General features: G+C 38.1%; 1 protein-coding gene across 2 annotated transcripts in view; it reads right to left on the bottom strand.

Moving 5' to 3' along the window:
- SPPL3 (signal peptide peptidase like 3) overlaps positions 1-22,976 on the bottom strand; it is a 138,466-nt gene that overhangs the window by 24,551 nt on the left and 90,939 nt on the right. The window contains exon 3 of one of the 2 annotated variants that reach the window (XM_016432443.2): positions 12,906-13,009. In XM_016432443.2, coding sequence (XP_016287929.1) covers positions 12,906-13,009 — 104 coding nt within the window. The remainder of the gene's footprint in view (positions 1-12,905; positions 13,010-22,976) is intronic. The other variant, XM_007489976.2, reaches the window with a different exon arrangement.

Here is a 22,976-nt window from a genome sequence, read left to right as displayed (position 1 = left end):
TCCAGCTTTCCCCAGGACAAAAGTCCAGGGCATGACCATTCTTTTGAGCCAGTGACTCATGACTCCATTCCAGATAATCAGGTGCCAAGTCTTGTCAATTCTCCCTCTACTCTTCTCCATCCAAATTTTCCCACTATGGCTACCCCCTTAGTTCTAGGTATTAGCTCTTTGACTACTGAAACAGCTCCTAATCACATCCTTCACTGGGCTATCAGAAAGAAGCTCCAAAGTCTCCCTGGGATCTCTCTGGCATCTAAAGACCATGCCCAAGTTTCCAGGCCTAATGCACATTGTTTTCCTTTATGCATGCTGTAGGCTAATCAGACCAGGCTGGCTTGCCCCGCTGACAAACATTCCATTTCCAGTTTCTTCTGCTGTAGCTCAGGTTGTCCCCAATACCTGCAGTGTTTCAACACTGTCTGTCTGTTAAAGGGGTTTCTTAATCTCTCCCTCTGTCTCTTAAACATTTCTAAGTAAGAGATAGCCAAGAGCTGAAGATTCTGTCACCTAGGAGATGAGAAAAGTATATAAGGAAGAGACAGTTAAGAGAGGGGGCTTCTTTTAAACTGGTTTCCTAAAGGAGGAGGTCTGTGTTGGTCTCTCTCAGTCAAGAGGAACTGACAGTCTACTTCTGACAGTTGGGAAAGAAAACTGGATTTAAGGAGGTTGTAGGCGATTAATGTTGATTGATTAGCTTAGGTATTTAGCTAGTTAGCAAAGATAATTTAGATAGACAGTGCACAGAGGTTAGGCTCAGGCAGAAGAATCTGCCCTCAAAGGCAGTTAGAATATATATATATATATATATATATATATATATATATATATATATATATATATATATATATATATATATATATATATATATATATATTTTAAGAAATTTTAGTTAGGATTAGGTATAGTTATAAGATATTAGAGGAATAATCTCAACTTCCACCTTTCTAAACTTCCTCCCAAATAAACTTAAGTATTTTTGTGTTATATCAAGCTGCTCTCCTCACCTCTGTCAAATTTCTACTAAAAATTTAACCCTTCACAGCCTGGTGAGCCAGCTAGGAGTTTCATTACTCAATTAATCTTCTGATCTTTTTCACTAACAGGAAAAAAGTAGAAATATAACCATGGTACTAGATATCCTGATATAGTTAGTAAAGGAAGAGGTTCCACTTTACCTTAAACAACTCCCATTCTACTGAGGAACTTTAGTGAGATATTACACCTCACATTTCTAGATTGTCTCGGGTTATTATCATTCATGGGTTTTTTTTTGTTCTGTCAGGATTGATTCAAGGATACCAACTAACTTAATAGGGAATAGAGTTGCATATCTTAAAGACTGCATCTCTCAGTTGATCATACCAACCTTTAATCCTAAGAAGGTATTAGTAAATATTAGGAACCAAAGACCATTTATCCCCCAGAATATTGAGAAATAAGAGGAGGAGCCCATAGTTGTTATAAAGAAACAAGACAATATGCAGACAATTTGATCCAACCTGGTTTGACTTTGAATATGAGTTAGATGAATTGTTAATCAAAAGGGAAAAGGATAAGTTTATTAAGCTTACTAATGAGGCTAATTGGGGAATGGGTACAGTTGACTGGCCTGAGATTGACCCTCATAGGGATTTTAATGACTCACAGGACTAGGCAAGATTGTGTCAAGGGAGGGAGTGTAAAGGGAAATTCTTGGTTCTCTTTGTCTATTCTGAGTTTGCACTTGTGAAAAGGGAATCCTTTGTTCTCTTTGCCTAGCTGGAGTTAACACTTTGGAATAACACTAACTTAAGTACCCTTACTTAGTACCTTACTAGACTGAAGTCAGGATTAATTCTCTTTTGTCTACTTTTGAATTAATTAACAAAAGCAGTATACCCATACTTAACCCTAAAGTAAAGGAAGTTCATAAATTCTTACTCCTAGGAGGACACCTTTAGAGGTGAGAAGCCAGCAAGATACTTGGAAGAGCTCCACCCTTTTTCCTAACCCAAACAGCCATAAACTTTTGAATTCTTTTAAGAGTTTACACACTAAGAAATGTGTGAATCCAAAGGTGACAACTCAGAAACATGTGAATTCTAGGAGGAGAAATGCCACCTTCAGAGGATGAGAGGTGTGACAATTTTGGAAACTGATCGGACCCCGTGAAGAAGGGCAGGGATAGGAAACCATCATAAAAAAACATAAAATCTTCGGGCTGGCAGTCTGGTGAAGTTGAGTCTAGTGGAGAGTGTCTCCTGGAGATAGTTTTCGAGGGAACCTCATTGGAGACTGCAGTGTGAACCATGACTTAGACTCCTGGACTACTTGGTTGGGTGAGTGAAAAGACTGACTCCCTTCCTAGTTTCCTAAGAGACTAGCTTCCATCTTGGAGGAAACTACATGATTACTCACTACCAGCCCTCCTGGCTGAGGACTAGTATAGGTATTTTCTCTAACCTCACATTTCTCTACTTTATTGTTTCCTCTCTATTTTGGTAAATATACAGCGTCCAACCATTAAATTTAAGCTTTACAGGAGGCAGTACTGAATGCAATAAGAACATGTTCTGACAGACTGGGTACCTGGAAAAATTTTGAGAAAGTAAAGCAAGAAATGGGCAAAAATCCTTCACAATTCATGGACCGACTTATAGAACTGGGAAGATATATAGACCTAGATTTGACCAAAGAATGGGATATTAGACAATTAAAAAGCCAGTTTGTGAAAAATTGTTGCAAGGCAGTCAAAGACTATTTCAAAACCAATTGTCCTAATTGGATGAATATAGACCTTGATGAATTAAGGAGAGTGGCAGTATATGTATATAAAGGACATGAAAGGAAAGATGACAATGATAGTGATTTAGTGGATGTATTAAGAAAGGAAATAAAAATATTAAAGGGAAAAATTGAAAAACCTGAAAAAGGAGATACAAACTTTGGGATAGCTATGGCACTGGTGTGAGAAATATTTAGTAATTTTAGGAATGGTGGTGGGAAATTTAGGAATAACTATACTAGGAATAACAACTATCTTAGAAAAAATAATAACAAAAGAAACAACTTTAGATATAATTATGGAAATTGTGGGAATGATAGAAACAATAACCAAAATGAGGCAAATGATATGTTACAATATATCCATAATGGAGCACATCCAGGTAATAGCCAAAATGTAAATCCTCCTCAATGAGAGGAATATCAGAGAGATACACATGGACCTTTATGAAGGTTTGACAAGGGAGAAATCTCTGACTCTGGAATCAAAGATTGAAACATTTGATTTTCCAGACACTGATAGAATTACAGTCGTCCCAGTCCATTCTCCCCCAGATAGCACTGAACCACATGTGACACTGAAAGTAGGAAATACATTATATGACTTTCTTCCAGATACTGGCGCATAAAGATCTGTGCTGATAAGTAGACCTGATTCTAATTGTAATTCTGTTGGCTCTATTAATGTTTCAGAGGGTCTGGAACTCCTTTGGAAGTCCAAAAGCTTTCATCACGACTGGCATCTGCGGGACCTTTATCCATGGAACATTCATTCTTTCTAATGCCTAACTCCCCTATGAATCTATTAGGGAGAGATCTTTTGTGTAAATTAAGAGCCACAATAATATGTACTCAAGATGGTGATATTACATTAGAACTACCTGAAGAATCTCTAAATTTATCCCCTGTACTCTTTCTAAATAGTGAGGAGATAGATAAAACTCCAACCTTTAAAATACCAACAGATATACCTGAATCTCTACTGATGTACGCATGCTTAAATCGGGGGTTCCAGTTCAAATTAGAACAAGAGGTGGCCTACCTCTGTCTATTCCTCAATATCCATTATCAAAAGAAGCAATTGAGGGAATTAAACCAGTGATAAATTCTTTAATCAAAGAGAAAATAATAATCACATGCAAATCAGAATACAATATACCTATTTTGCATATTAAAAAACCAAAATAAGATGAAAATGGAAAACCCTGGTTATAGATTTGTTCAAGATTTAAGGGCTATTGAGGGGAAGCTGGGTAGCTCAGTGGATTGAGAACCAGGCCTAGAGATGGGAGGTCCTAGTTTCAAATCTGGCTTCAGACACTTCCCAGCTGTGTGACCCTGGGCAAGTCACTTACCCCCATTGCCTAGCCCTTACCACTCTTCTGCCTTGGAACCAAATGGTAAGGGTTTTAAAAAAAACAAACAAAAGATTTAAGGGCTATTAATAACCATGTAATCAAAAGACATCCTGTTGTTCCAAGTCCATCAATTATTATTTCCTCTATTCCTAGCACTGCTAAATATTTCACAGTAGTAGATTTGTGTCTGCCTCTTTTTTTCCCCTAATACCCATCCAGAAGATTCCTGAAATATCTGCATTCACAGGGAAAGGGTCATTACATGTGGTGCTGCCTGCCTCAGGGATACGTAAAAAGTCCAACTTTATTTTCCCAACTTTTGACACAAGATTTGGCAAATATTGAATTTAAGGAAAGTTGTTTAATACATTTTGTGGATGATATGCTCTTGGCCTCGCCAAATGCCGCAGCATGCCAAGAAGATAGCAAACATCTCCTTTTGGAATTATATAATATAGATAGAAGTACAGAGAAGTTAGGCCTGAGCCTGGCTCAGGCAGAAGAACCTGATCTCAAAGGCAGTTAGAACAGGGTTTGTTTTTAGAAATTTTTAGTTAGGATTAGAATCTTAGGTATAGTTATAAGATATTAGAGGAATAATCTCACCTTCCTCCTTTCTATTTCTTATCCAAACTTCCTCCCAAAGTGTTTCTGTGTTATATCAAACTGCTCTTCTCACCTCTGTCAACTCCTATCAAAAATTTAACCCTTCACATCTCACAGCTCATCTTAGCACCCCTCTCATAGGAGTATTTCCCAGACCTTCTGTCTACTGCTAGTGTCTTCCTGCCCCCTTGACTTTGTATAAATCTGTATTTCTTACAGATATATATGCAGTTGTTTTTCCTTGATAGGATATATGCTCCTTAAAGGTTGGGACTTTGGGGGTGGGGTGGATTTCTTTACATTCTCAGCATTTAGAATACTACCTGGTATTCTGTAGGTTCTTAAATGCCAATAGGTGGACTGGTCTTTTATACCACTTCATGGAAATCATCATTAGTTAAGTAACATGCTACAGTTTCCATATTCTCACTTGAGGCCTCTCTGTTGTCCTTGGGGTAACCTGCAGGTTGGAGTCCTCTAAAACCATGGTAGTCTAGGATTTATAGCCACGTAAGAAAACAGAGGAATATTTGTGTTAAAGGAAAGATTATCTGAAACCCTATGTAATTTCTCAAATACAAACCTGCCCATTCTCTTTGGTTTCAAAATGGCCATTTTTATGAATGGATTGGCAAATTTGTTGATAAAATGTTCTCAGAAGTATTGGTTTACCTTCCAATGCCACTCATGCACCATTAATTTATCTAGCCTTAAAGTTCTGCTTCCTTTTTTAAACCTCTTTCTCATATGCAAGGGATAAATCTGATTCATTGCCAATTGTTAAATTTAAAATCAATTCAGGGACTTATAGCAGTGAGTTTTGCAGCAACTCCTGCTCAGTGTTTCCTCTTGAAACAGGGTCAGTTCTTCCTGTATGGGTAGAGCAATGTATAACAGCCAGGGTTTCAGATAGTTGGAGAGCTGAAAGAACCTCATAATTTTAGCATTCACGATTGTTTTGCCAGTTGATGTTAAGAATCTCCTTTGAAGCCAAGGGGTACCCACAGCGTGACATATTCCAGAGGCATATTTTGAATCAGTGTAGATTGTTGCTTTCTTGTCTCTTGAAGAAAAAAGTAGCTTAAGATTTAATCATGGACCTTCTATAGCAGAAGAAATTAAATTTCCATGTCCCCCCCTCCCCCCAAGTATTAAAATAGGGATTGTTCCAAGGATGCACTTTTCTATTATACTGGATAAACACAAAGGGTTTGAGAGACACTCAAGACATATCACACACATCCTGTTTCAGTGTTGCACACACAACAAAGAGTTAATGTTTCTTGAGCTGAATTACTGCATGGAACATTCAGATACTCAATCTCATCTAAGCATTCCTAGGCCTCCTTAAAGGGTCAGGGTCTATCCTGAGGAGTTCACTCAGCTGACTCACTAGCACAGCCTTGAAAAGGACACTGTACAAACAAATAGGGCATGACCTGCTTCAACAAGTGGTAAAATCACATTGTTAAAAAAGACCACCTGAAGTTGCCATGGCTTTCATGGACACAAAGAACTCAGAACTGCCATCTGCAGGGTTGCAGTTCAGGGATGGTATTCAGGCATCAATCACTGTGTAAGTAACACATCTTCACTGAGTCAAAGCCCACAGCACCTGCCTCTAGATGTAGGCAAGAGTTTTAGAGGGGTAGCAGAGAGGCTAGAAGCTGTCTAGGTGATCAGCCTCTGCACTTCTTCACATGGGATATTAGCAGCTTCTATACTGATTTCATGACCAATTCCTGTGGAGTCTATATTCTATCAGAGATAAGTATAAAGATAAGTTGATGAATTTTCAAATCTACTTTTCTTGCTCCAATCTCTACCAACTTCCAGCCTCAGATCTCCAAATGCCTTTCAGACATCTCAGACTGAATATCTGGTAGATATCCCCCCCCCCAACCCCTTATCTTCCATCTTAGAATCAATATTGTGTATTGGGTCTAAGGCAGAAGAATGGTAAGGGCTAGGCCAAGGGGGTTAAGTGATTTTCCCATGGTCACACAGCTAGGAAGTATCTGAGGCCACATTTGAACCCAGGATCTCCTATCTCTAGGCCTGGCTCTCAATCCACTAGCTGCCTTGTTCCCCCCCCCCCATTTTAGTGCAGTTTAAAGCATTAATAGCTTAATGTCACCCCCACTCCTACACTTCCAGACATAGTTCAGCCTTGTAAAAGTCTCCATCTTCAAGGAATTTCCATTCTATCAGAGGAGACATATACATATATACAAGGTAATGCTTTTTGGAGAGGGCAGGGAATGATGGATAGTGTTGGGAAGAGGAAGAAGAAAGAGCACCAGGAACTAGGGGAACTCAGAGGTTTCATGTAGGAAGTTTTGTTTGGAACCAAGGGATTTAAGAGGCAGAGAGCTAGGGTAGAAGTAGGCTCCAGGCAGAGCACAAGACAGAGAGCTGGTGCAGAAGAGGGGACACACAAGATAGAGAGAACTGTATGATGAACAATCAAAAGACCAAGCTGGCTTGAGTGCAGAATGTGGGAGGAGAGTAATATTTAAGAGGTCCGGGAAGGTGGCCCGGGAACCTGGTCATAAAGGGTTTATGAGCTAAACAGAGGTGCTTGTACAACAGGCTGCCACTTACCAAGTAGAGGAATGGTAGAGCCAGACTACATTGATGGAAATCACTTTGCCTAGAGGCAGGTGACCAATTCTGGGCTAGATATCCAGAGGACCTGAATTAGTGCTCACGAGAGAAAAGTGGGACGGATGTGAGACATATTATGATGGAAGTAGAAACAATGACAGCTAGCAATTGACTGGACATGTGAGGTGAAGGAGAGTATGGGGTTAATGCTGAGGTTGCACACCTCAGGGCCTAGCTAGATAGCAGTGCTCTTGACAGAAACAGGGCAATTTGGAAGGAGGAAGCACTGTAAAGATTAAAATTTCAATAAACCTCTAAAAATATAATACTCCTTGTAGAGAGAAACTAATTTCTACCTGCCTCAGTTTCCCACAAATTTTAATCTTTACAGCACAATCAGTTCAATTTTGGACTTAACAATCAATAAACACTTATTAAGCATCTACTCTGTGCCAGGCACTGTGTGAAAGACAGTCCCTATCTTCAAGGAGCTCACAGTCTGAAGAGGAAGATAATATGTAAGCAAGTATGTATAAACAAGCTATAGATAGGATAAAATGGAGACAATCCACAGAGGGAAGGCATGACATTGAAGAGAAAGACTTCTTGCAGAAGGTGAGACTTTAGTAGAAGCTAAGAGGTGGAGATGGGGTGGGGGGGAGGAAGAAAAGAGTTCTGGACATGGGAAACAGTCAGTGAAAATGCTCCTAAGTCTGGAGATGGTATGTGTGTGAAAAACAATCAGGACGCATGTGGAGATACCCAGGGGAAATCCAGTTAGGAATATGTAATAAGCAGCTGGTGATATGTGACTACTGCTGAGCAGCCAGACTAAAGCTACTTATAAAAATCTGGGAGTTGACAATTAGGACCACGAGGACTGGTGAAGACACCTGCTGGTAAAAAGAGAATCTGTAAAAGGGCACAGGACTGAGTTTTGTACAGTGCCTAGAGCAAGTGCCTGGAAATGGGTATTTGTAACTTATAGGAATGTGATTTTGAAAGGAGAGATGAGTTATGACAGCTTGAGGGAACAGCAGGATCTAGGTGAGCTTTTTTGCTTTTCTAGGAAGGAGAAGTTTGGGGCAAGTTTGTGGGTGGGGAAGGAATCAGTTAAGGAGATATTAAAAATTAAATATGAGGAGAAAAATGCTAAGGGAAAGGGCAATCTGGGAAGACATAGGAAGAAATGCAATCAAGGTTGGTCTGGGTGAGAAGGGTCTCTTCAGAGACTGGGGGTTAAGAAAAGAGTGAAATGGTATAATCTATATCAGAATATTTATCTCCTTGGGGATTCTCTCATTCTATTACTCCTAATATATGGTTTATTTTGAGCATCATCTCCCCAAACCTGCTTTCCCTTCTAATCAATTCCCTCTCCTCCCCTATCTTTTATCTCTTTCCCTTTTTACTTCTCTACAGGGTAAGATACATTTCTATAGTCAATTGAGTGTATATTCAACAAATGATTTTTGATGATTTATGAGAGGCAGCATGGCACAATGGACACAGTAATGGACTTAAGATTAAGAAGACTCAAATTCTGCCTTAAGAAACTAAAATGAATAATTACAGCATACAGTAGGATCAAAATAAGTGGCAACATGTAATCTTAAGAAACACTGCTCTGGCTGTAGGAAACCAGGTACAGTAATCTACTGCTGGTGGATTTGTGAATTTGTCCAGCTACTCTGAAAAGCAATTTGGAACTGTGCCCAAACATCGTAAAGATTAAAATTTTGGGGATATTGAGGCAGGTAGAAATTAGTTTCTCTCTGCAAGGAGTATTATTTTTTTAGAGGTTTATTAAAGGTTAAGGATTAAAGAAAATACAGAATAAGAAAGCACATGCCTAGGCCAGATAATCTCACATCATGAAAGATACGCGTCTGCTCCAAAACGGAAGTCCAAAAAGAGAGAGCCTATTCACAACCAGGTTTAAATACCCCATTTTGCTCTTGGCCCAGGTGAGAATTCAGTGAGATTAGAGGGCATTCTGGGGAAGTGGAGCAAGGATTTCTGGGGATTTAAGTCCTGGATTCGAGTCTATTTTTACAACATGAAACTGCACATCCTTTGATTAAGCAATACCAGCACTAAAAACATATCCTAGAGAGATCAAAGAAAGAGGAAAAGAAGCCATCGGCACAAAAATATTTAAAGTGGTTCTTTCTGTGGTAGCAAAAACTAGAAACCATGAAGGTGTTCATATATTGGGGAATGGATAAAGAAATTATGACATAGAAATATAATGGGATATTATTGTACCCCAAGAAATGACAAAATGGATGGCTCCAGAAAAATCAGGGAAGATGGAGAGATGGAATCCTGCAGAACTAAACAATTTATAAAAAGACAATGATATTATAAAGGAAACTTTGAAGATTCAAAAACTCTTCTCATTAATGCAATGAGCAACCACAATCATAGAGTACCAAAGAGGAAATGTACTGCCTTGCTCCTGGACTCAGAGGTAATGGATACTGAATCCAGATTCTTGGGTTTATGGACTGGATGACGTGATACACATTTCATATGAGGCTTATAAAATTTATATTCATTTGCAACATGAGACTTCAAAGGGTTTTTCGCAGCAGGTAGCAGGTTGCTCTCTCAAAGCTCTGCCATAGAGTGAGAGGAGCAGAACCCGGAGAACATTGTACACAGAGACTGATATACTGTGGCACAATCGAATGTAATGGACTTCTCCATTAGTGGCAATGCAGTGACCCTGAACAACTAGGAGGGATCTAGGAGAAAGACCACTATCCACATCCAGAGGAAAAACTGTGGGAGCAGAAACAGAAGAAAAACAACTGCTTGATCACATGGGTGAATGGGGATATGATTGGGGATGTGGACGCTAATCACTCTAGTGCAAATATCAACAGCATGGAAATAGGTTCTGATCAAGGACACATGTAAAACCTATGGGAAGGGGTGGGGGAGGGGAGAAAGGGAAAGAATATCATTCTTGCAATGACAGAATAATGTTCTAAATTGACTAAATAAAAATTTCAAAAACAACAACAACAACAAATCAAAGCTTTGCCATGCTTTGGTTCTACTAGCTTACTAGGATGGTATGATCTATACTGATTTTTTCCTTTTTTTTTTTAAACCCTTACCTTCTGTCTTGGAATTGGTATTGGCTCCAAGGCAGAAGAGTGGTATGGGCTAGGTAATGGGGGTCAAGTGACTTGCCCAGGGTCACACAGCTAGGAAGTGGCTTAGACCGGATTTGAACCTAGGACCTCCCATCTCTAGACCTGACTCTCAATCCACTGAGCTACCCAGCCTCCCCCCCCATACTGATTTCTTAAAGGTTGTGGTGAGAAATTTTTTCCTAGGGCAGAGATCACTGTTAATATTATAAGCTTAAGAAAACAGTGGATAAACTTTTACATGATTTGGTAGCTATTTTTTGTGCTCATCACATTGTCATTTTGCTAAATGGCATGCATACAACAGCTAAAACCTTACTTGTAATTTGGAAGGCTGAACTTTACCAGATAATAGGTTATGTGACTGTATACTGTGAGGTCTATAACATAGTCTGCTAGCCTCTTATCACTATATTGATTCACAGCTGCTAAGAAAATAACCTTTTCCAACACCATTTCATTATAATATTCCCCAGCTTAAAAACCCAAGAAGGTCCCCTTCTATTAACCAGAACAAATTAGGCCAGATCTCACTCCCTAATTCCTCATTATACTGGGGGTCTCAGCTTCTTCAGCTGTAAAATGATAAGATTTTTATGAGAATATTTTTAAGGTTCTTTCTTGCTCCCTATTTAAGATTTGATAACAGTGCTTTCACACACACCTGGCTCATCTTCAAATGAAAAAAGGGTCCACTTGAAATTTTCCAATGTCTCTCCTGGATCTAAAGCTATGATCCTATAGAATGTAAAATTCCTAGGGAAGAGGAGCTTTGGTCTTTGTAATGGGATCCCTAGTACCTAACACAGTGCTTGGCACAAAGTAGATAATAAATGCTTGCTGGCTGGGTTAGAGGGTATAAAATGACCTTTTAGGGCTAAATATGAATATAGGGTTATTGTTAAAATGAATGAAAGGTTGGGTTAGAGAGTTTAAAATGACATGCTCAGGGGCAGCTAGGTAACATGGTGAATGGTGCCATGCTTAGAGTCAAAGGACCTGGGTTCAAATGTGACCTCAGATACTATGTGTGACCATGGGCAAGTCATTTAACCCCATTTGCCTAGCTCTTGCCCTTCTGACTTAGAATTGACACTAAGACAGAAGGTAATGAATAAAAAAATAAACAAAAACAACTGCTCATCAATGGCTGGATGCCTTTCTTTGTAATCCTCCCATCACTAATGCTTCCTCACTTCTTCCTCTAAGCTGAAACTCAAGTCCAGACTCACCTGCTCTAGAAAGGTTTCTCTGAGATTGGCTTAACATTTACTCAGCACTGTGGCTGCAGTGTAGACACTACTAGCATGCAATTGTGCTTATATTCCAACTCTTTTAAATACTCCTGGGTTTTCTTTAGAAGGCTGTCTGGGAAGAGTGGAGAGATATTATCTACTGAATTTGAAATCGGGAAAATCCGAGTTCAAATTCTATCCCTGGCACTAGCCCTGTGACCAAGGACAACTCACTTCACTTTGCTGAGCTTTGGTTTCTTTGTCTGTAAAATGAACAAAATATCTGTAGTCCCCATATGAGGCTTACTGTAACGTTCAAATGAGCATTCAAAAAAAAGATGTAAAGTGCTCTTCATATAGAAACGAAAAGGTTGTTTCTGTTGGTTTGGGTTTGGTGATGGACCTATGATTTCATCAGTATGAGGGACTCTTAACAATAACAAAATGACTCCCCTTACCGATTCAGGCCCGAGGTTTGTTAAGTGACTTAGGCAGAGACACCTGACTCTACCAAGTGACTCTACCAAGCTGCTTCTCAAATATCAGGTATCACCATTCCCAACTAGATTCTACACTTCTGTTTCACGGGTACCAGTCATAGAGCTCTGTAGGTAATGTGCTCATTAAGCCTTGTTGGCTGAGAGCAACAAGAGTCTCTTTCTTTCAGTGTCCTTTCTACAATGGGGAGGCCCCAGTCCTTTTTAGTGGAGCATGTCTCTCCCTCTGAGGAGAACACAGCCAGTTCTTTCAACTTAAAAGCTTTAGGATAGCAATTGCTAGGAAGAAAAATGTGCTGTGTTGTACTTTTAGGAATCATGTGGAAGATGATACCACTGAGAGGAGCTCTCTCCATTAAAGTAATTACGGTGATGCATGGTTTGACAAGGAAGCCCACCACCTGTTAACTCACTGCAAACTTCTGGCAGTTGAGGAAAAGCTTGGATGAATCAAGGCGATGCAGATAAGCTTTTTATGAGACTTCAGTGTCTTAGCAAAACCAATTTTATTTCTAAGTATTGTAGCTCTGATGATAGCAAAACAAAACAGACCACATAGATTAAAAAAAAAACAAAACACCCTACTGACCTATATTATATGTCTATGAACCTGGAAAATGACTAACTTTGGGGTAGGAGGACCAAATGAAGAAAGGTGGATGTATGAAAGCTTACTATTAGATTTCTTACTATTATTAGTGCTATTGCCATTGAAGGACCCAGAGGAACTGTTGCTGTCTTTTTCCTTATCTTGATTCTCGAAGTCCATATTAAGGGACCTGTAGAAAACAAAGAAAACACTTTATTTTAATCACAAGTTTAAGTGATGAGCCACATCTAGAAAAGAAGATCAGAAATCTCCACAGTGAAATGTTTCTTCTGGAGAGCTAGCTTGAGGTCAAGTCAGCTGGAATTAGGACTCCACACTTTATTGCTATAGCTCCAGTCTCCTTCTCCTTCCCCGTCCCACGTGAATTCCCAGTGTCAGTATTTGCTATGCTCTGACCATCACACACTGACCCCACTGCAGCCTCCCTGGTTGCTCTTCCAGTTCCGGATCCACTTTCACTCACTGGTTGTGGTAGGGGAGTAGGAATATTCCTTGCTCCCCACTGTCATTTTCAGGCTCTGCCACTACTATCTGAATCATTCAACAATCTTTTTCCCTTGGATATTTGTTCAGTCGATTCATTATCTGTCACCCAATCAAGATCCTGGTGGTTGCTGTCTGCTGACTCCTAAGGACACTCTCTTTGCTACCTAAAGAAGTGCAGTTCCTGGCTCACAGTCTTTGTCCCCCAGCTCTTAAACTCAACATATTGCTATTCCCTCCAACAACCAAACTGCCCTATTCCTCAACTTTCTCACTTCCCCACTTCCCATGACTTATTCCTTTATCCCACCACAGCTACATGTAGAGGTGATCATATCCTTGATCTTGTCATCACTCATAAGTATTTCACATTTATTTCCATGAAGTTCTAAAATTCCTTCTCTGAGATCAATATCCCTAGAGCTCTGGCCTTGGGATGGAGACCACTCAAGACATTAAGTGGTTCAGGCTAGGAGGAGCTGGTGGAATGGAATATTACTGGATGAAAGAACACAAATGTATAATTAGTTGGTATTAGGTTCAGATTGGGACTCAGACAACCTGAATATTTATTCTCTCTAAATAAGAAAGCTGGGCTAGATGTATAAGGAAGATGATACTTGACCAACATCTTAAAGGGAGAGAGGGACTCTCTGAGATAGAGGTAAAGAGGGAATGTACTATGAGGGATGGCCTATACAAAGACATAGAGCAGGCCAATCTAGCTGGATCTCAAGAGTGTGGGGTGGGTTATAATATCCAATGTTGTTGGGAAGATAAGTTAGGACCATAATATAAAGGAATTTAAAAGCTAGATGGAAATTTATGTTATTCTTGAAATAATAGGAAGCCACTTGAATTGGTAGAGTAGAGCAGAGCAGTCAGATTTATGTTTAAGGAGTATTATTTTGAGAGTGGCGAGACTTCAGGTAAAGAGACCACGAAGGAAACTGTCACAAAATTCTTTTGAAGGGGTGATGAGGGTCTGCACTAAGTCAGGTTGAAAACTGTATGAAAAGGGATATTATGAAGGTTGAAAAAGCAAAATTTGGCAATTGATTAGATCAGTGGGGTAGAGACAAGATACATATAGTAAAGATGGTAGGTATTCTCAGAAATGATTGAACTTGCATGTGGGAAGGACTGAGAAAATCCTCCTATAAGAGGTGAGTGGGAGCTGCTTCCTGAAGGACATCAGTAAAGTGAAGAGCTGGGAGTTCCATGCTTGGAACAGTCAATGCAAATGCATAGGTAGATGGAGTGTCAAGTGTGTGAATCAGCAAGCAGGTTAGTGCAGATGTATCCTAGACTGTATGGAGGGGAGTAAAGTAAAGTAAAGTAAAGACCAGAAAGGTAGGAAGAGAACAGGTTATAAAGAGGGTATGAAAAGCTTTAAATGCCAAACTGGCAATTGTCTCTTAAAAAAAAAAGAGATTATTTAAAATAAGCAAGCATTTATTTTTTTCTTCCACTCTCTTTCAATTTAAACTGGGCAGGGGAAGCACAACTCTGCCAAGAGGTGGCAAAGCCCATCAGCGTCCTTGAATCCTGCTGGGTGGTCACTCCATTGGCCAGAGTTCTGAACCTGAGCAAAGCTTTTTTCCCCTTATCATGTTGATGCTATCATATACACTGTTCTCTTGGTTCTGTTCATTTCACTCCACATCTATTCATTCTAGTCTTCCCAGGATTCCTTGAAACCATTTTATTCTTAGGGCAAATCTCCATGTATGAACAAAGTCAGACATTCTCCAACTGATGATTAGCCTTGCTTCATTTCCATTTCTTTGCAAACAAAGAGTTCTAATACTTTTGCATATGTTTCATTTTCTTTTGATCTCTTTGGGGTATAGGCCTAGCAATCGCATGAATAATGGAGATGTTACATAGTTCCAGATTAATATACAATGACTGGACCAAGTCACCACTGCATGAACACTGCTTTTGTGCCAGAAATTTCTATTTAATGCCGAAGTTGACAAGAGAGCTTCTAAAGCTCACGGAGAGAAAGTCAGCAGACACATATGGTGGTCAGGCTGACATTTTATTTGTGTTTTTGGATGTAGTAGCTAGTTTATTTGAGCATGTTTAGTAACTGAATATAGAAACTTTATTTGATATAATATAGAATAATTTGTCTATCCTTTTTATGCACCCCACCCTGAGTCTATTGTTACAGTAAGATGGGAAAATACCTTTTGAATTAATTTCCTTTAGGTAGCCATTAAACCTGGACACAGAAGCTACATGTTAAAAAAAAAAAAGAATTATCATCTATGACTCCCTAAAGGGTGACTGAGAAGAATAAAGTGAATAACTTGAGCAAATAATTGGAGGAAAAGTTTTTTAAATTTATTTTATTTGAAACTCTTATCTTCCATCTTGGAATCAATACTATGTATTGGTTCCAAGGCAAAAGAGCAGTAAGGGCTAGGCAATGGGGGTTATGTGACTTGTGCAGGGTCATGCAGCTAGGAAGTTTCTTGAGGTGAAATTTGAACCTAGGACCTCCTGTCTCTAGGCTTGGCTCTCAATCCACTGAGCCACCCAGCTGCTCCCCAATGAAAGTTTTTGTTTATTATATGGGTATATGATTTAGGGCTTTGTTTTTAAAAAATGATTCTATTACAAAAAACGAACAATATGGAAATCAGTTTTGAGTGATAGTACATGTAAAACCCAGTGGAATTGCTTGTCAACTCCAGGAGAGGGAAGGGAAGAGTGGAGGGAGACAACATGCATCATTTAACCTTGGAAAACTTACATGTATATTTGTTACTAAAATTTAAAAACCTGCAAAAAGGAGACACATAAACACAGTGTTCGTGCAGCTGTAAATTGGTCTAGCCATTGTATATTAATTTGGAACTATGTGGCAAAAAGGAGAAGCTGAACAGGAAGTGAGCCAGGAGATGGAAATGTCATAAAATCCGAGACTCAAGAGTACTTTGTAGAAGATGAACAAGTGTTATATGCTTCACAGAGGCCCAGGGTTGAGAAAAGGTCACTAAAATGGGCCATTAAGAAATCAGTGGTAACGTTTTGGGAGGAGAGGAACAGTTGAATGAAGAGGTGACAACATTCATTTCATAAAAACCTGCCAGAAAAATCAAGGAACTTTTTACATAGTTGGAATCCTGAGTGAAGAACCCATTTTGAAGTGATATAAAGATGCACATGGTACAAAAGGGGTGGGTGGGGGGAGGGTCTTTCTTGAACAAAAGAAAAAATCTGTAGAATGGCTCTAGGATACAACAGAAGAATCTGAATTTGAAGCCAAAGAAGGCTGTGAACTAAACTGTGAAACTACAAGCTTAGTTAAGCTAAGCAAATGGGAGTTTATAGATAAAATGTCATGTTTCATGTGCCCTTCTGGCTTTTACATCTTCCTGTCATCTTGTCTCAAGCATGTAAGAGCTTCCATGGCAAATTTATTTGAACTGTTTTCTTTGAAAATGAAAGGGTTTGAAAAATGTAGCCTTTAGTTCCTAAAACCAGGTTTTAAGCAGCTACAAGAGCTACAGGTTTGAGTCAGATGTTGTTATTAGTCTTTTCAATTACCTTCTACTTCTTGTATTTTCTACTGTAATAATGTATTGTAATTTAAGGCTTTCCACAGAGAAAAGTTCACTTTACCCCTGGGTCTTCTTTACAGTTCACAAGATGTAATTTGGAAATTGTTTGCAAATTAAACTGTATAAGTATCCAAAGCCTGTCTTTTTTGTCCCCCTGGCCTACTCCCCCAAAAAGCAGATTGCAGAGAATTCATAAGAGAGTGAGGAGACAGGAAGCAGATACACTGAATGTAAAAATGCTTTTTCAAGAAGTAATTGCTGAGAAAAGAAGAAAAACATATTAGTAGGAGATTTGAATGAACCACTATCAAATTTAGATAAATCATATCAAAAAAATAAAAAAGAGGTAAAAGAAGTGAATGAAATCTTATAAAAATTAGAGTTAATAGACATATGGAGAAAAATAGGGACAAAAAGGAATACACCTTCTTCTCAGCACCACATGGCATACTCACAAAGATTGACCATACACTAGGTCACAGAAACATGGCATAAAAATGCAGAAAAGCAGAAATAATAAATGCAGCCTTTTCAGATCACAAGGCAATAAAAATAATGATCAGTAAGGGTACATGGAAAACCAAATAAAAAATTAATTGGAAATTAAATAATATGATACTCCAAAATCGGTTAGAGAACAAATCATAGAAACAATAATTTCATCAAAGAAAATGACAATAGTGAGACATCCTTTCAAACTTATGGGATGCAGCCAAAGCAGTGATCAGAGGTAAATTTATATCCCTGAGGGCATATATTAACAAACTAGGGAGGGCAGAGATCAATGAATTGGAAATGCAAATAAAAAAACTTGAAAGAGAACAAATTAAAAACCCCCAGAAGAAAACCAAACTAGAGACCCTAAAAATTAAGGTAGAAATTCATGAAATAGAAAGTGATAGAACTATTGATTTAATAAATAAGACTAGAAGCTGGTACTTTGAAAAAACAAACAAAATAGACAAAGTACTGGTCAATCTAATTAAAAAAAGGAAAGAAGAAAAGCAAATTAACAGCATCAAAGATGAAAAGGGGGACATCACCTCCAATAAAGAGGAAATTAAGGCAATCATTAAAAATTACTTTGCCCAATTATATGGCAATAAATATACTAATCTAGGCGATATGGACAAATATATACAAAAATACAAACTGCCTAGACTAACAAAAGAAGAAATAGAATTCTTAAATAATCCCATATCAGAAAATGAAATCCAACAGGCCATCAAAGAACTCTAAGAAAAAATCCCCAGGGCCTGATGGATTCACAAGTGAATTCTATCAAACATTCAAAGAACAGTTAATCCCAATACTATACAAACTATTTGACATAAGCAAAGAGGGAGTTCTACCAAACTCCTTTTATGACACAAACATGGTACTGATTCCAAAACCAGACAGGTCAAAAACAGAGAAAGAAAATTATAGACCAATCTCCCTAATGAATATAGATGCAAAAATCTTAAATAGGATACTAGCAAAAAGACTCTAGCAAGTGATCAGAAGGGTCATCCACCATGATCAAGTAGGATTCATACCAGGGATGCAGGGTTGGTTCAATATTAGGAAAACCATCCACATAATTGACCACATCAACAAACAAACAAACAAGAATCACATGATTATCTCAATAGACGCAGAAAAAGCCTTTGATAAAATACAACATCCATTCCTATTGAAAACACTAGAAAGCATAGGAATAGGAGGGTCATTCCTAAAAATAATAAACAGTATATATCTAAAACCATCAGCCAATATCATCTGCAATAGGGATAAACTAAATGCATTCCCAATAAGATCAAGAGTGAAACAAGGATGCCCATTATCACCTCTATTATTTGACATTGTACTAGAAACACTAGCAGTAGCAATTAGAGAAGAAAAAGAAATTGAAGGCATTAAAATAGGCAAGGAGGAGACCAAGTTATCGCTCTTTGCGGATGACATGATGGTCTACTTAAAGAATCCTAGAGATTCAACCAAAAAGCTAATCGAAATAATCAACAACTTTAGCAAAGTTGCAGGATACAAAATAAACCCGCATAAGTCATCAGCATTTCTATATATTTCCAACACAGCTCAGTAGCAAAAACTAGAAAGAGAAATCCCATTCAAAATCACCTTAGACAAAATAAAATACCTAGGAATCTATCTCCCGAGACAAACACAGGAACTATATGAACACAACTACAAAACACTCTCCACACAACTAAAACTAGACTTGAGCAATTGGAAAAAACATTAACTGCTCATGGGTAGGATGAGCCAATATAGTAAAAATGAACATCCTACCCAAACTTATTTATCTATTTAGTGCCATACCCACTGAACTTCCAAAAAATTTCTTTACTGATTTAGAAAAAAACCATAACAAAGTTCATTTGGAAGAACAAAGGATCAAGGATATCCAGGGAAATCATGAAAAAAAAAATACAAAGGAAGGGGGCCTTGCAGTCCCAGATCTCAAACTATATTACAAAGCAGCAGTCATCAAAACAATTTGGTACTGGCTAAGAGACAGAAAGGAGGATCAGTGGAATAGACTTGGGGCAAGTAACCTCAGCAAGATAGTATATGATAAACCCAAAGATCCCAGTTTTGGGGACAAAAATCCACTATTTAATAAAAACTGGGAAAATTGGAAGGCAGTGTGGGAGCGATTAGGTTTGGATCAACACCTCACACCCTACACCAAGATAAATTCAAAATGGGTGAATGACTTGAACATAAAGAAGGAAACTATAAGTAAATTAGGCAAACACAGAATAGTATACATGTCAGACCTTTGGGAGGGGAAAGGCTTTAAAACCAAGAAAGACTTAGAAAGAGTCACAAAATGTAAAATAAACAATTTTGACTACATCAAATTAAAAAGCTTTTGTACAAACAAAACCAATGTAACCAAAATCAGAAGGGAAGCAACAACTGGGAAACAATCTTCATAAAAACCTCTGACAAAGGTTTAATTACTCAAATTTACAAAGAGCTAAATCATTTGTACAAAAAAATCAAGCCATTCTCCAATTGATAAATGGGGAAGGGACATGGATAGGCAGTTCTCAGATAAAGAAATCAAAACTATTAATAAGCACATGAAAAAGTGCTCTACATCTCTTATAATCAGAGAGATGCAAATCAAAACAACTCTGAGGTATCACCTCACACCTAGCAGATTGGCTAACATGATAGCAAAGGAAAATAATGAATGCTGGAGGGGATGTGGCAAAGTAGGATATTAATTCATTGCTGGTGGAGTTGTGAATTGATCCAGCCATTCTGGAGGGCAATTTGGAACTATGCCCAAAGGGTGATAAAAGACTATCTGCCCTTTGATCCAGCCATAGCACTGCTGGGTTTGTACCCTAAAGAGATAATAAGGAAAAAGACTTGTACAAGAATATTCATAGCTGCGCTCTTTGTGGTGGCCAAAAATTGGAAAATGAGGGGATGCCCATCAATTGGGGAATGGCTGAACAAATTGTGGTATCTGTTGGTGATGGAATACTATTGTGCTTAAAGAAATAATAAAGTGGAAGAATTCCATGGAGACTGGAACGACCTCCAGGAAGTGATGCAGAGTGAGAGGAGCAGAACCAGGAGAACATTGTACACAGAGACTAATACACTGTGGTACAATCAAAGGTAATGGACTTCTCCATTAGTGTCAATGCAATGTCCTTGAACAATCTGCAGGGATCTAGGAGAAAAAACACTATCCACAAATAGAGGACAAACCGTGGGAGTAAAAACACTGAGGAAAAGCAACTGCTTGACTACAAGAGTTAAGGGGACATGTCTGAGGAGAGACTCTAAATGAACATCCTAGTACAAATACCAACAACATGGAAATGGGTTCGAATGAAGAACACATGTGATATCCAGTGGAATCGTGTGTTGGCTATGGGGGGGGGGGGAACGGAGGAGGATCAGAAAATGATCTTTGTCTCCTATGAATAATGTTTTGAAATGACCAAATAAAATATTGTTTAAAAAAAAGAAGAAAAGAAATAGTATACTATTTATTGGAGATCTATCAGAGAAGGGTTTTTGATGGATGAAAGGAAACATGGGCATGTTTGCAGGCAGGCAAGAAAGGAGCCAGCAGACAGGGTAAGATGGAATAGTAGAGAGTAAGGATGATAGTGAGAGTGTCCTGCTGGAAAAGACAGGAGGGGATGGGATCTAGGAAGCATGTGAGAGGGTTTGGCCTTATCAAAAAGAAGGGTCCCCTCTCTATCCAAGACCACAGTGAAGGAGGAGAGAATAAGAAAAGATGTCTGAGTGATTGCAAATGAGGAGAAGGGAAGATCTTGACAAATGGCCTCAATTTTTCTAATCAAGTATGAGAAAAGGATGAATAGCCAGGATGTGTCAGAGAATAGATTTGAACCCAAGCCTTCTTGATTCTGAGTCTGGCATTAATCACTATTTTCCCTTTCATTAAAACATTGTAAAGATAATTTCATCAAGGAAAAAAAAGTATACTTAATGAATTGTGCTCTTAAATGAAATTATTTTACCTCTAATATATTTTGAAAAGTATATAGTTTTGCTTTTTTCCCTTCAAAAACCAATAACCTAAAATAATTCATTTAATGCCACAGCCATTAAATTACCTAAGGAACTACTTCATGAAACTAGGAAAAAAAAATTCATAGGGAATCAAAAAAGGTAAAAAAATCTTAGGAAAAATAATTTTAAGGGGGCCTGGACTCAAACAATACTACAAGTAGTAATTCTCAAAATGATTGAAAAAGTTTTATGACCAAACAAGAAATAAAGAGGATGAGAATGGATTATTTTGATTATGTAAGATTAAAAAGTTTATATACAAATCTAATAAAGCTAAGATCACTGAAATGGTCAATTATACTGATGGTTTTCCTAATGTTGATCCCTGTATTCCTGGTATAAAATCCATCTGATCATGATATATAATTTTTATGATATAATTATGATAAATAATACTAAGTTTTGCATTGTTTCTAAGACAGAAGAGTGGTAAGTGCTAGGCAATGGGGCTTACGTGATTTGTTCAGGGTTACATGGTAATAAGCTTCAGAGATCAGAATTAAACCCAGGACCTCCTGTTTCTAGGTCTGGTTCCTAATCCACTGAGTCACCTACCTGTCCCTTTATTTAAAATGTTTGTATCAATGTTGATTAGGGAGATTGGTCTATAGTTTTCTTTTTAGCTCCTCTTGGTTTAGGTATCAATACCATCTTTGTGTTGTAAAAAGAGTGCAGAAGGATTCCCTCTTCCCCAATTTAAAAAAAATAGTTAATGTAGTATTGGAATTAGTTGTTCTTTGAATGTTTAGTAGAATTTACTTGTGATTCCATCTAGCCCCAGGGCCTTTTTCTTAGGGAGTTCTTTGATGGTTTGTTCCATTTCTTTTTCTATGATGGAGTTAGGTATTTTATTTTCTCTTTTCTTAATCTAGGTAGTTTATATTTTTGTAAGTATTCATCTATAGATTTATTGGCATATAATTGGGCAAAATAACTTCCAAAAACTGATAAAGCTAAGATTAAAAGGGAAACAACTGGGGGAAAAAAATCTTTGCAGCAAGTTTTCTCTGATAAAGGTAACAATTCCAAGATATAAAAGGAACTGATTGAAATTTATAAGAATAAAAGCCATTCCCTATCTAATAATATGGACAGGTATTTCTCAAGAGAAGAAAGTCAGGCTCTCTATAGTTATATGAAAAAATTACTTAGAATCTCTAACAATTAGAGAGGTATAAATTAAATGAGGCAATTAGCATAGAGTGCCAGCCTAGGAGTCATCTTTAAGAGTTTGAATGTGGCCTCAAACATGTACTACCTGTGTGACTCTGGGCAAGTCACTTAATCCTGTATGCCTCAGTTTCCTCATCTGTCAAATGAACTGGAGAAGGAAATGGCACACCCCTCCAGTAGCTTTGCTAAGAAAATCCCCAAAAGGGTTAAGAAGAGTCAGATATGACCAAAAAAACAACTGAATGACAACAACAAAAATTAAAGCAATTCGAAGGTTCCACTGCATACCATTGGACTGGCAAAAATATTTATAGCATCTCTTTTTGTGTTGGC

Source organism: Monodelphis domestica, chromosome 3 (genome assembly GCF_027887165.1).
Source record: "Monodelphis domestica isolate mMonDom1 chromosome 3, mMonDom1.pri, whole genome shotgun sequence".
In the NCBI taxonomy this organism is placed as follows: domain Eukaryota; kingdom Metazoa; phylum Chordata; class Mammalia; order Didelphimorphia; family Didelphidae; genus Monodelphis; species Monodelphis domestica.
Note: the sequence above shows the minus strand (reverse complement) of the source record. Positions and strands in the feature narration are given on the sequence as shown.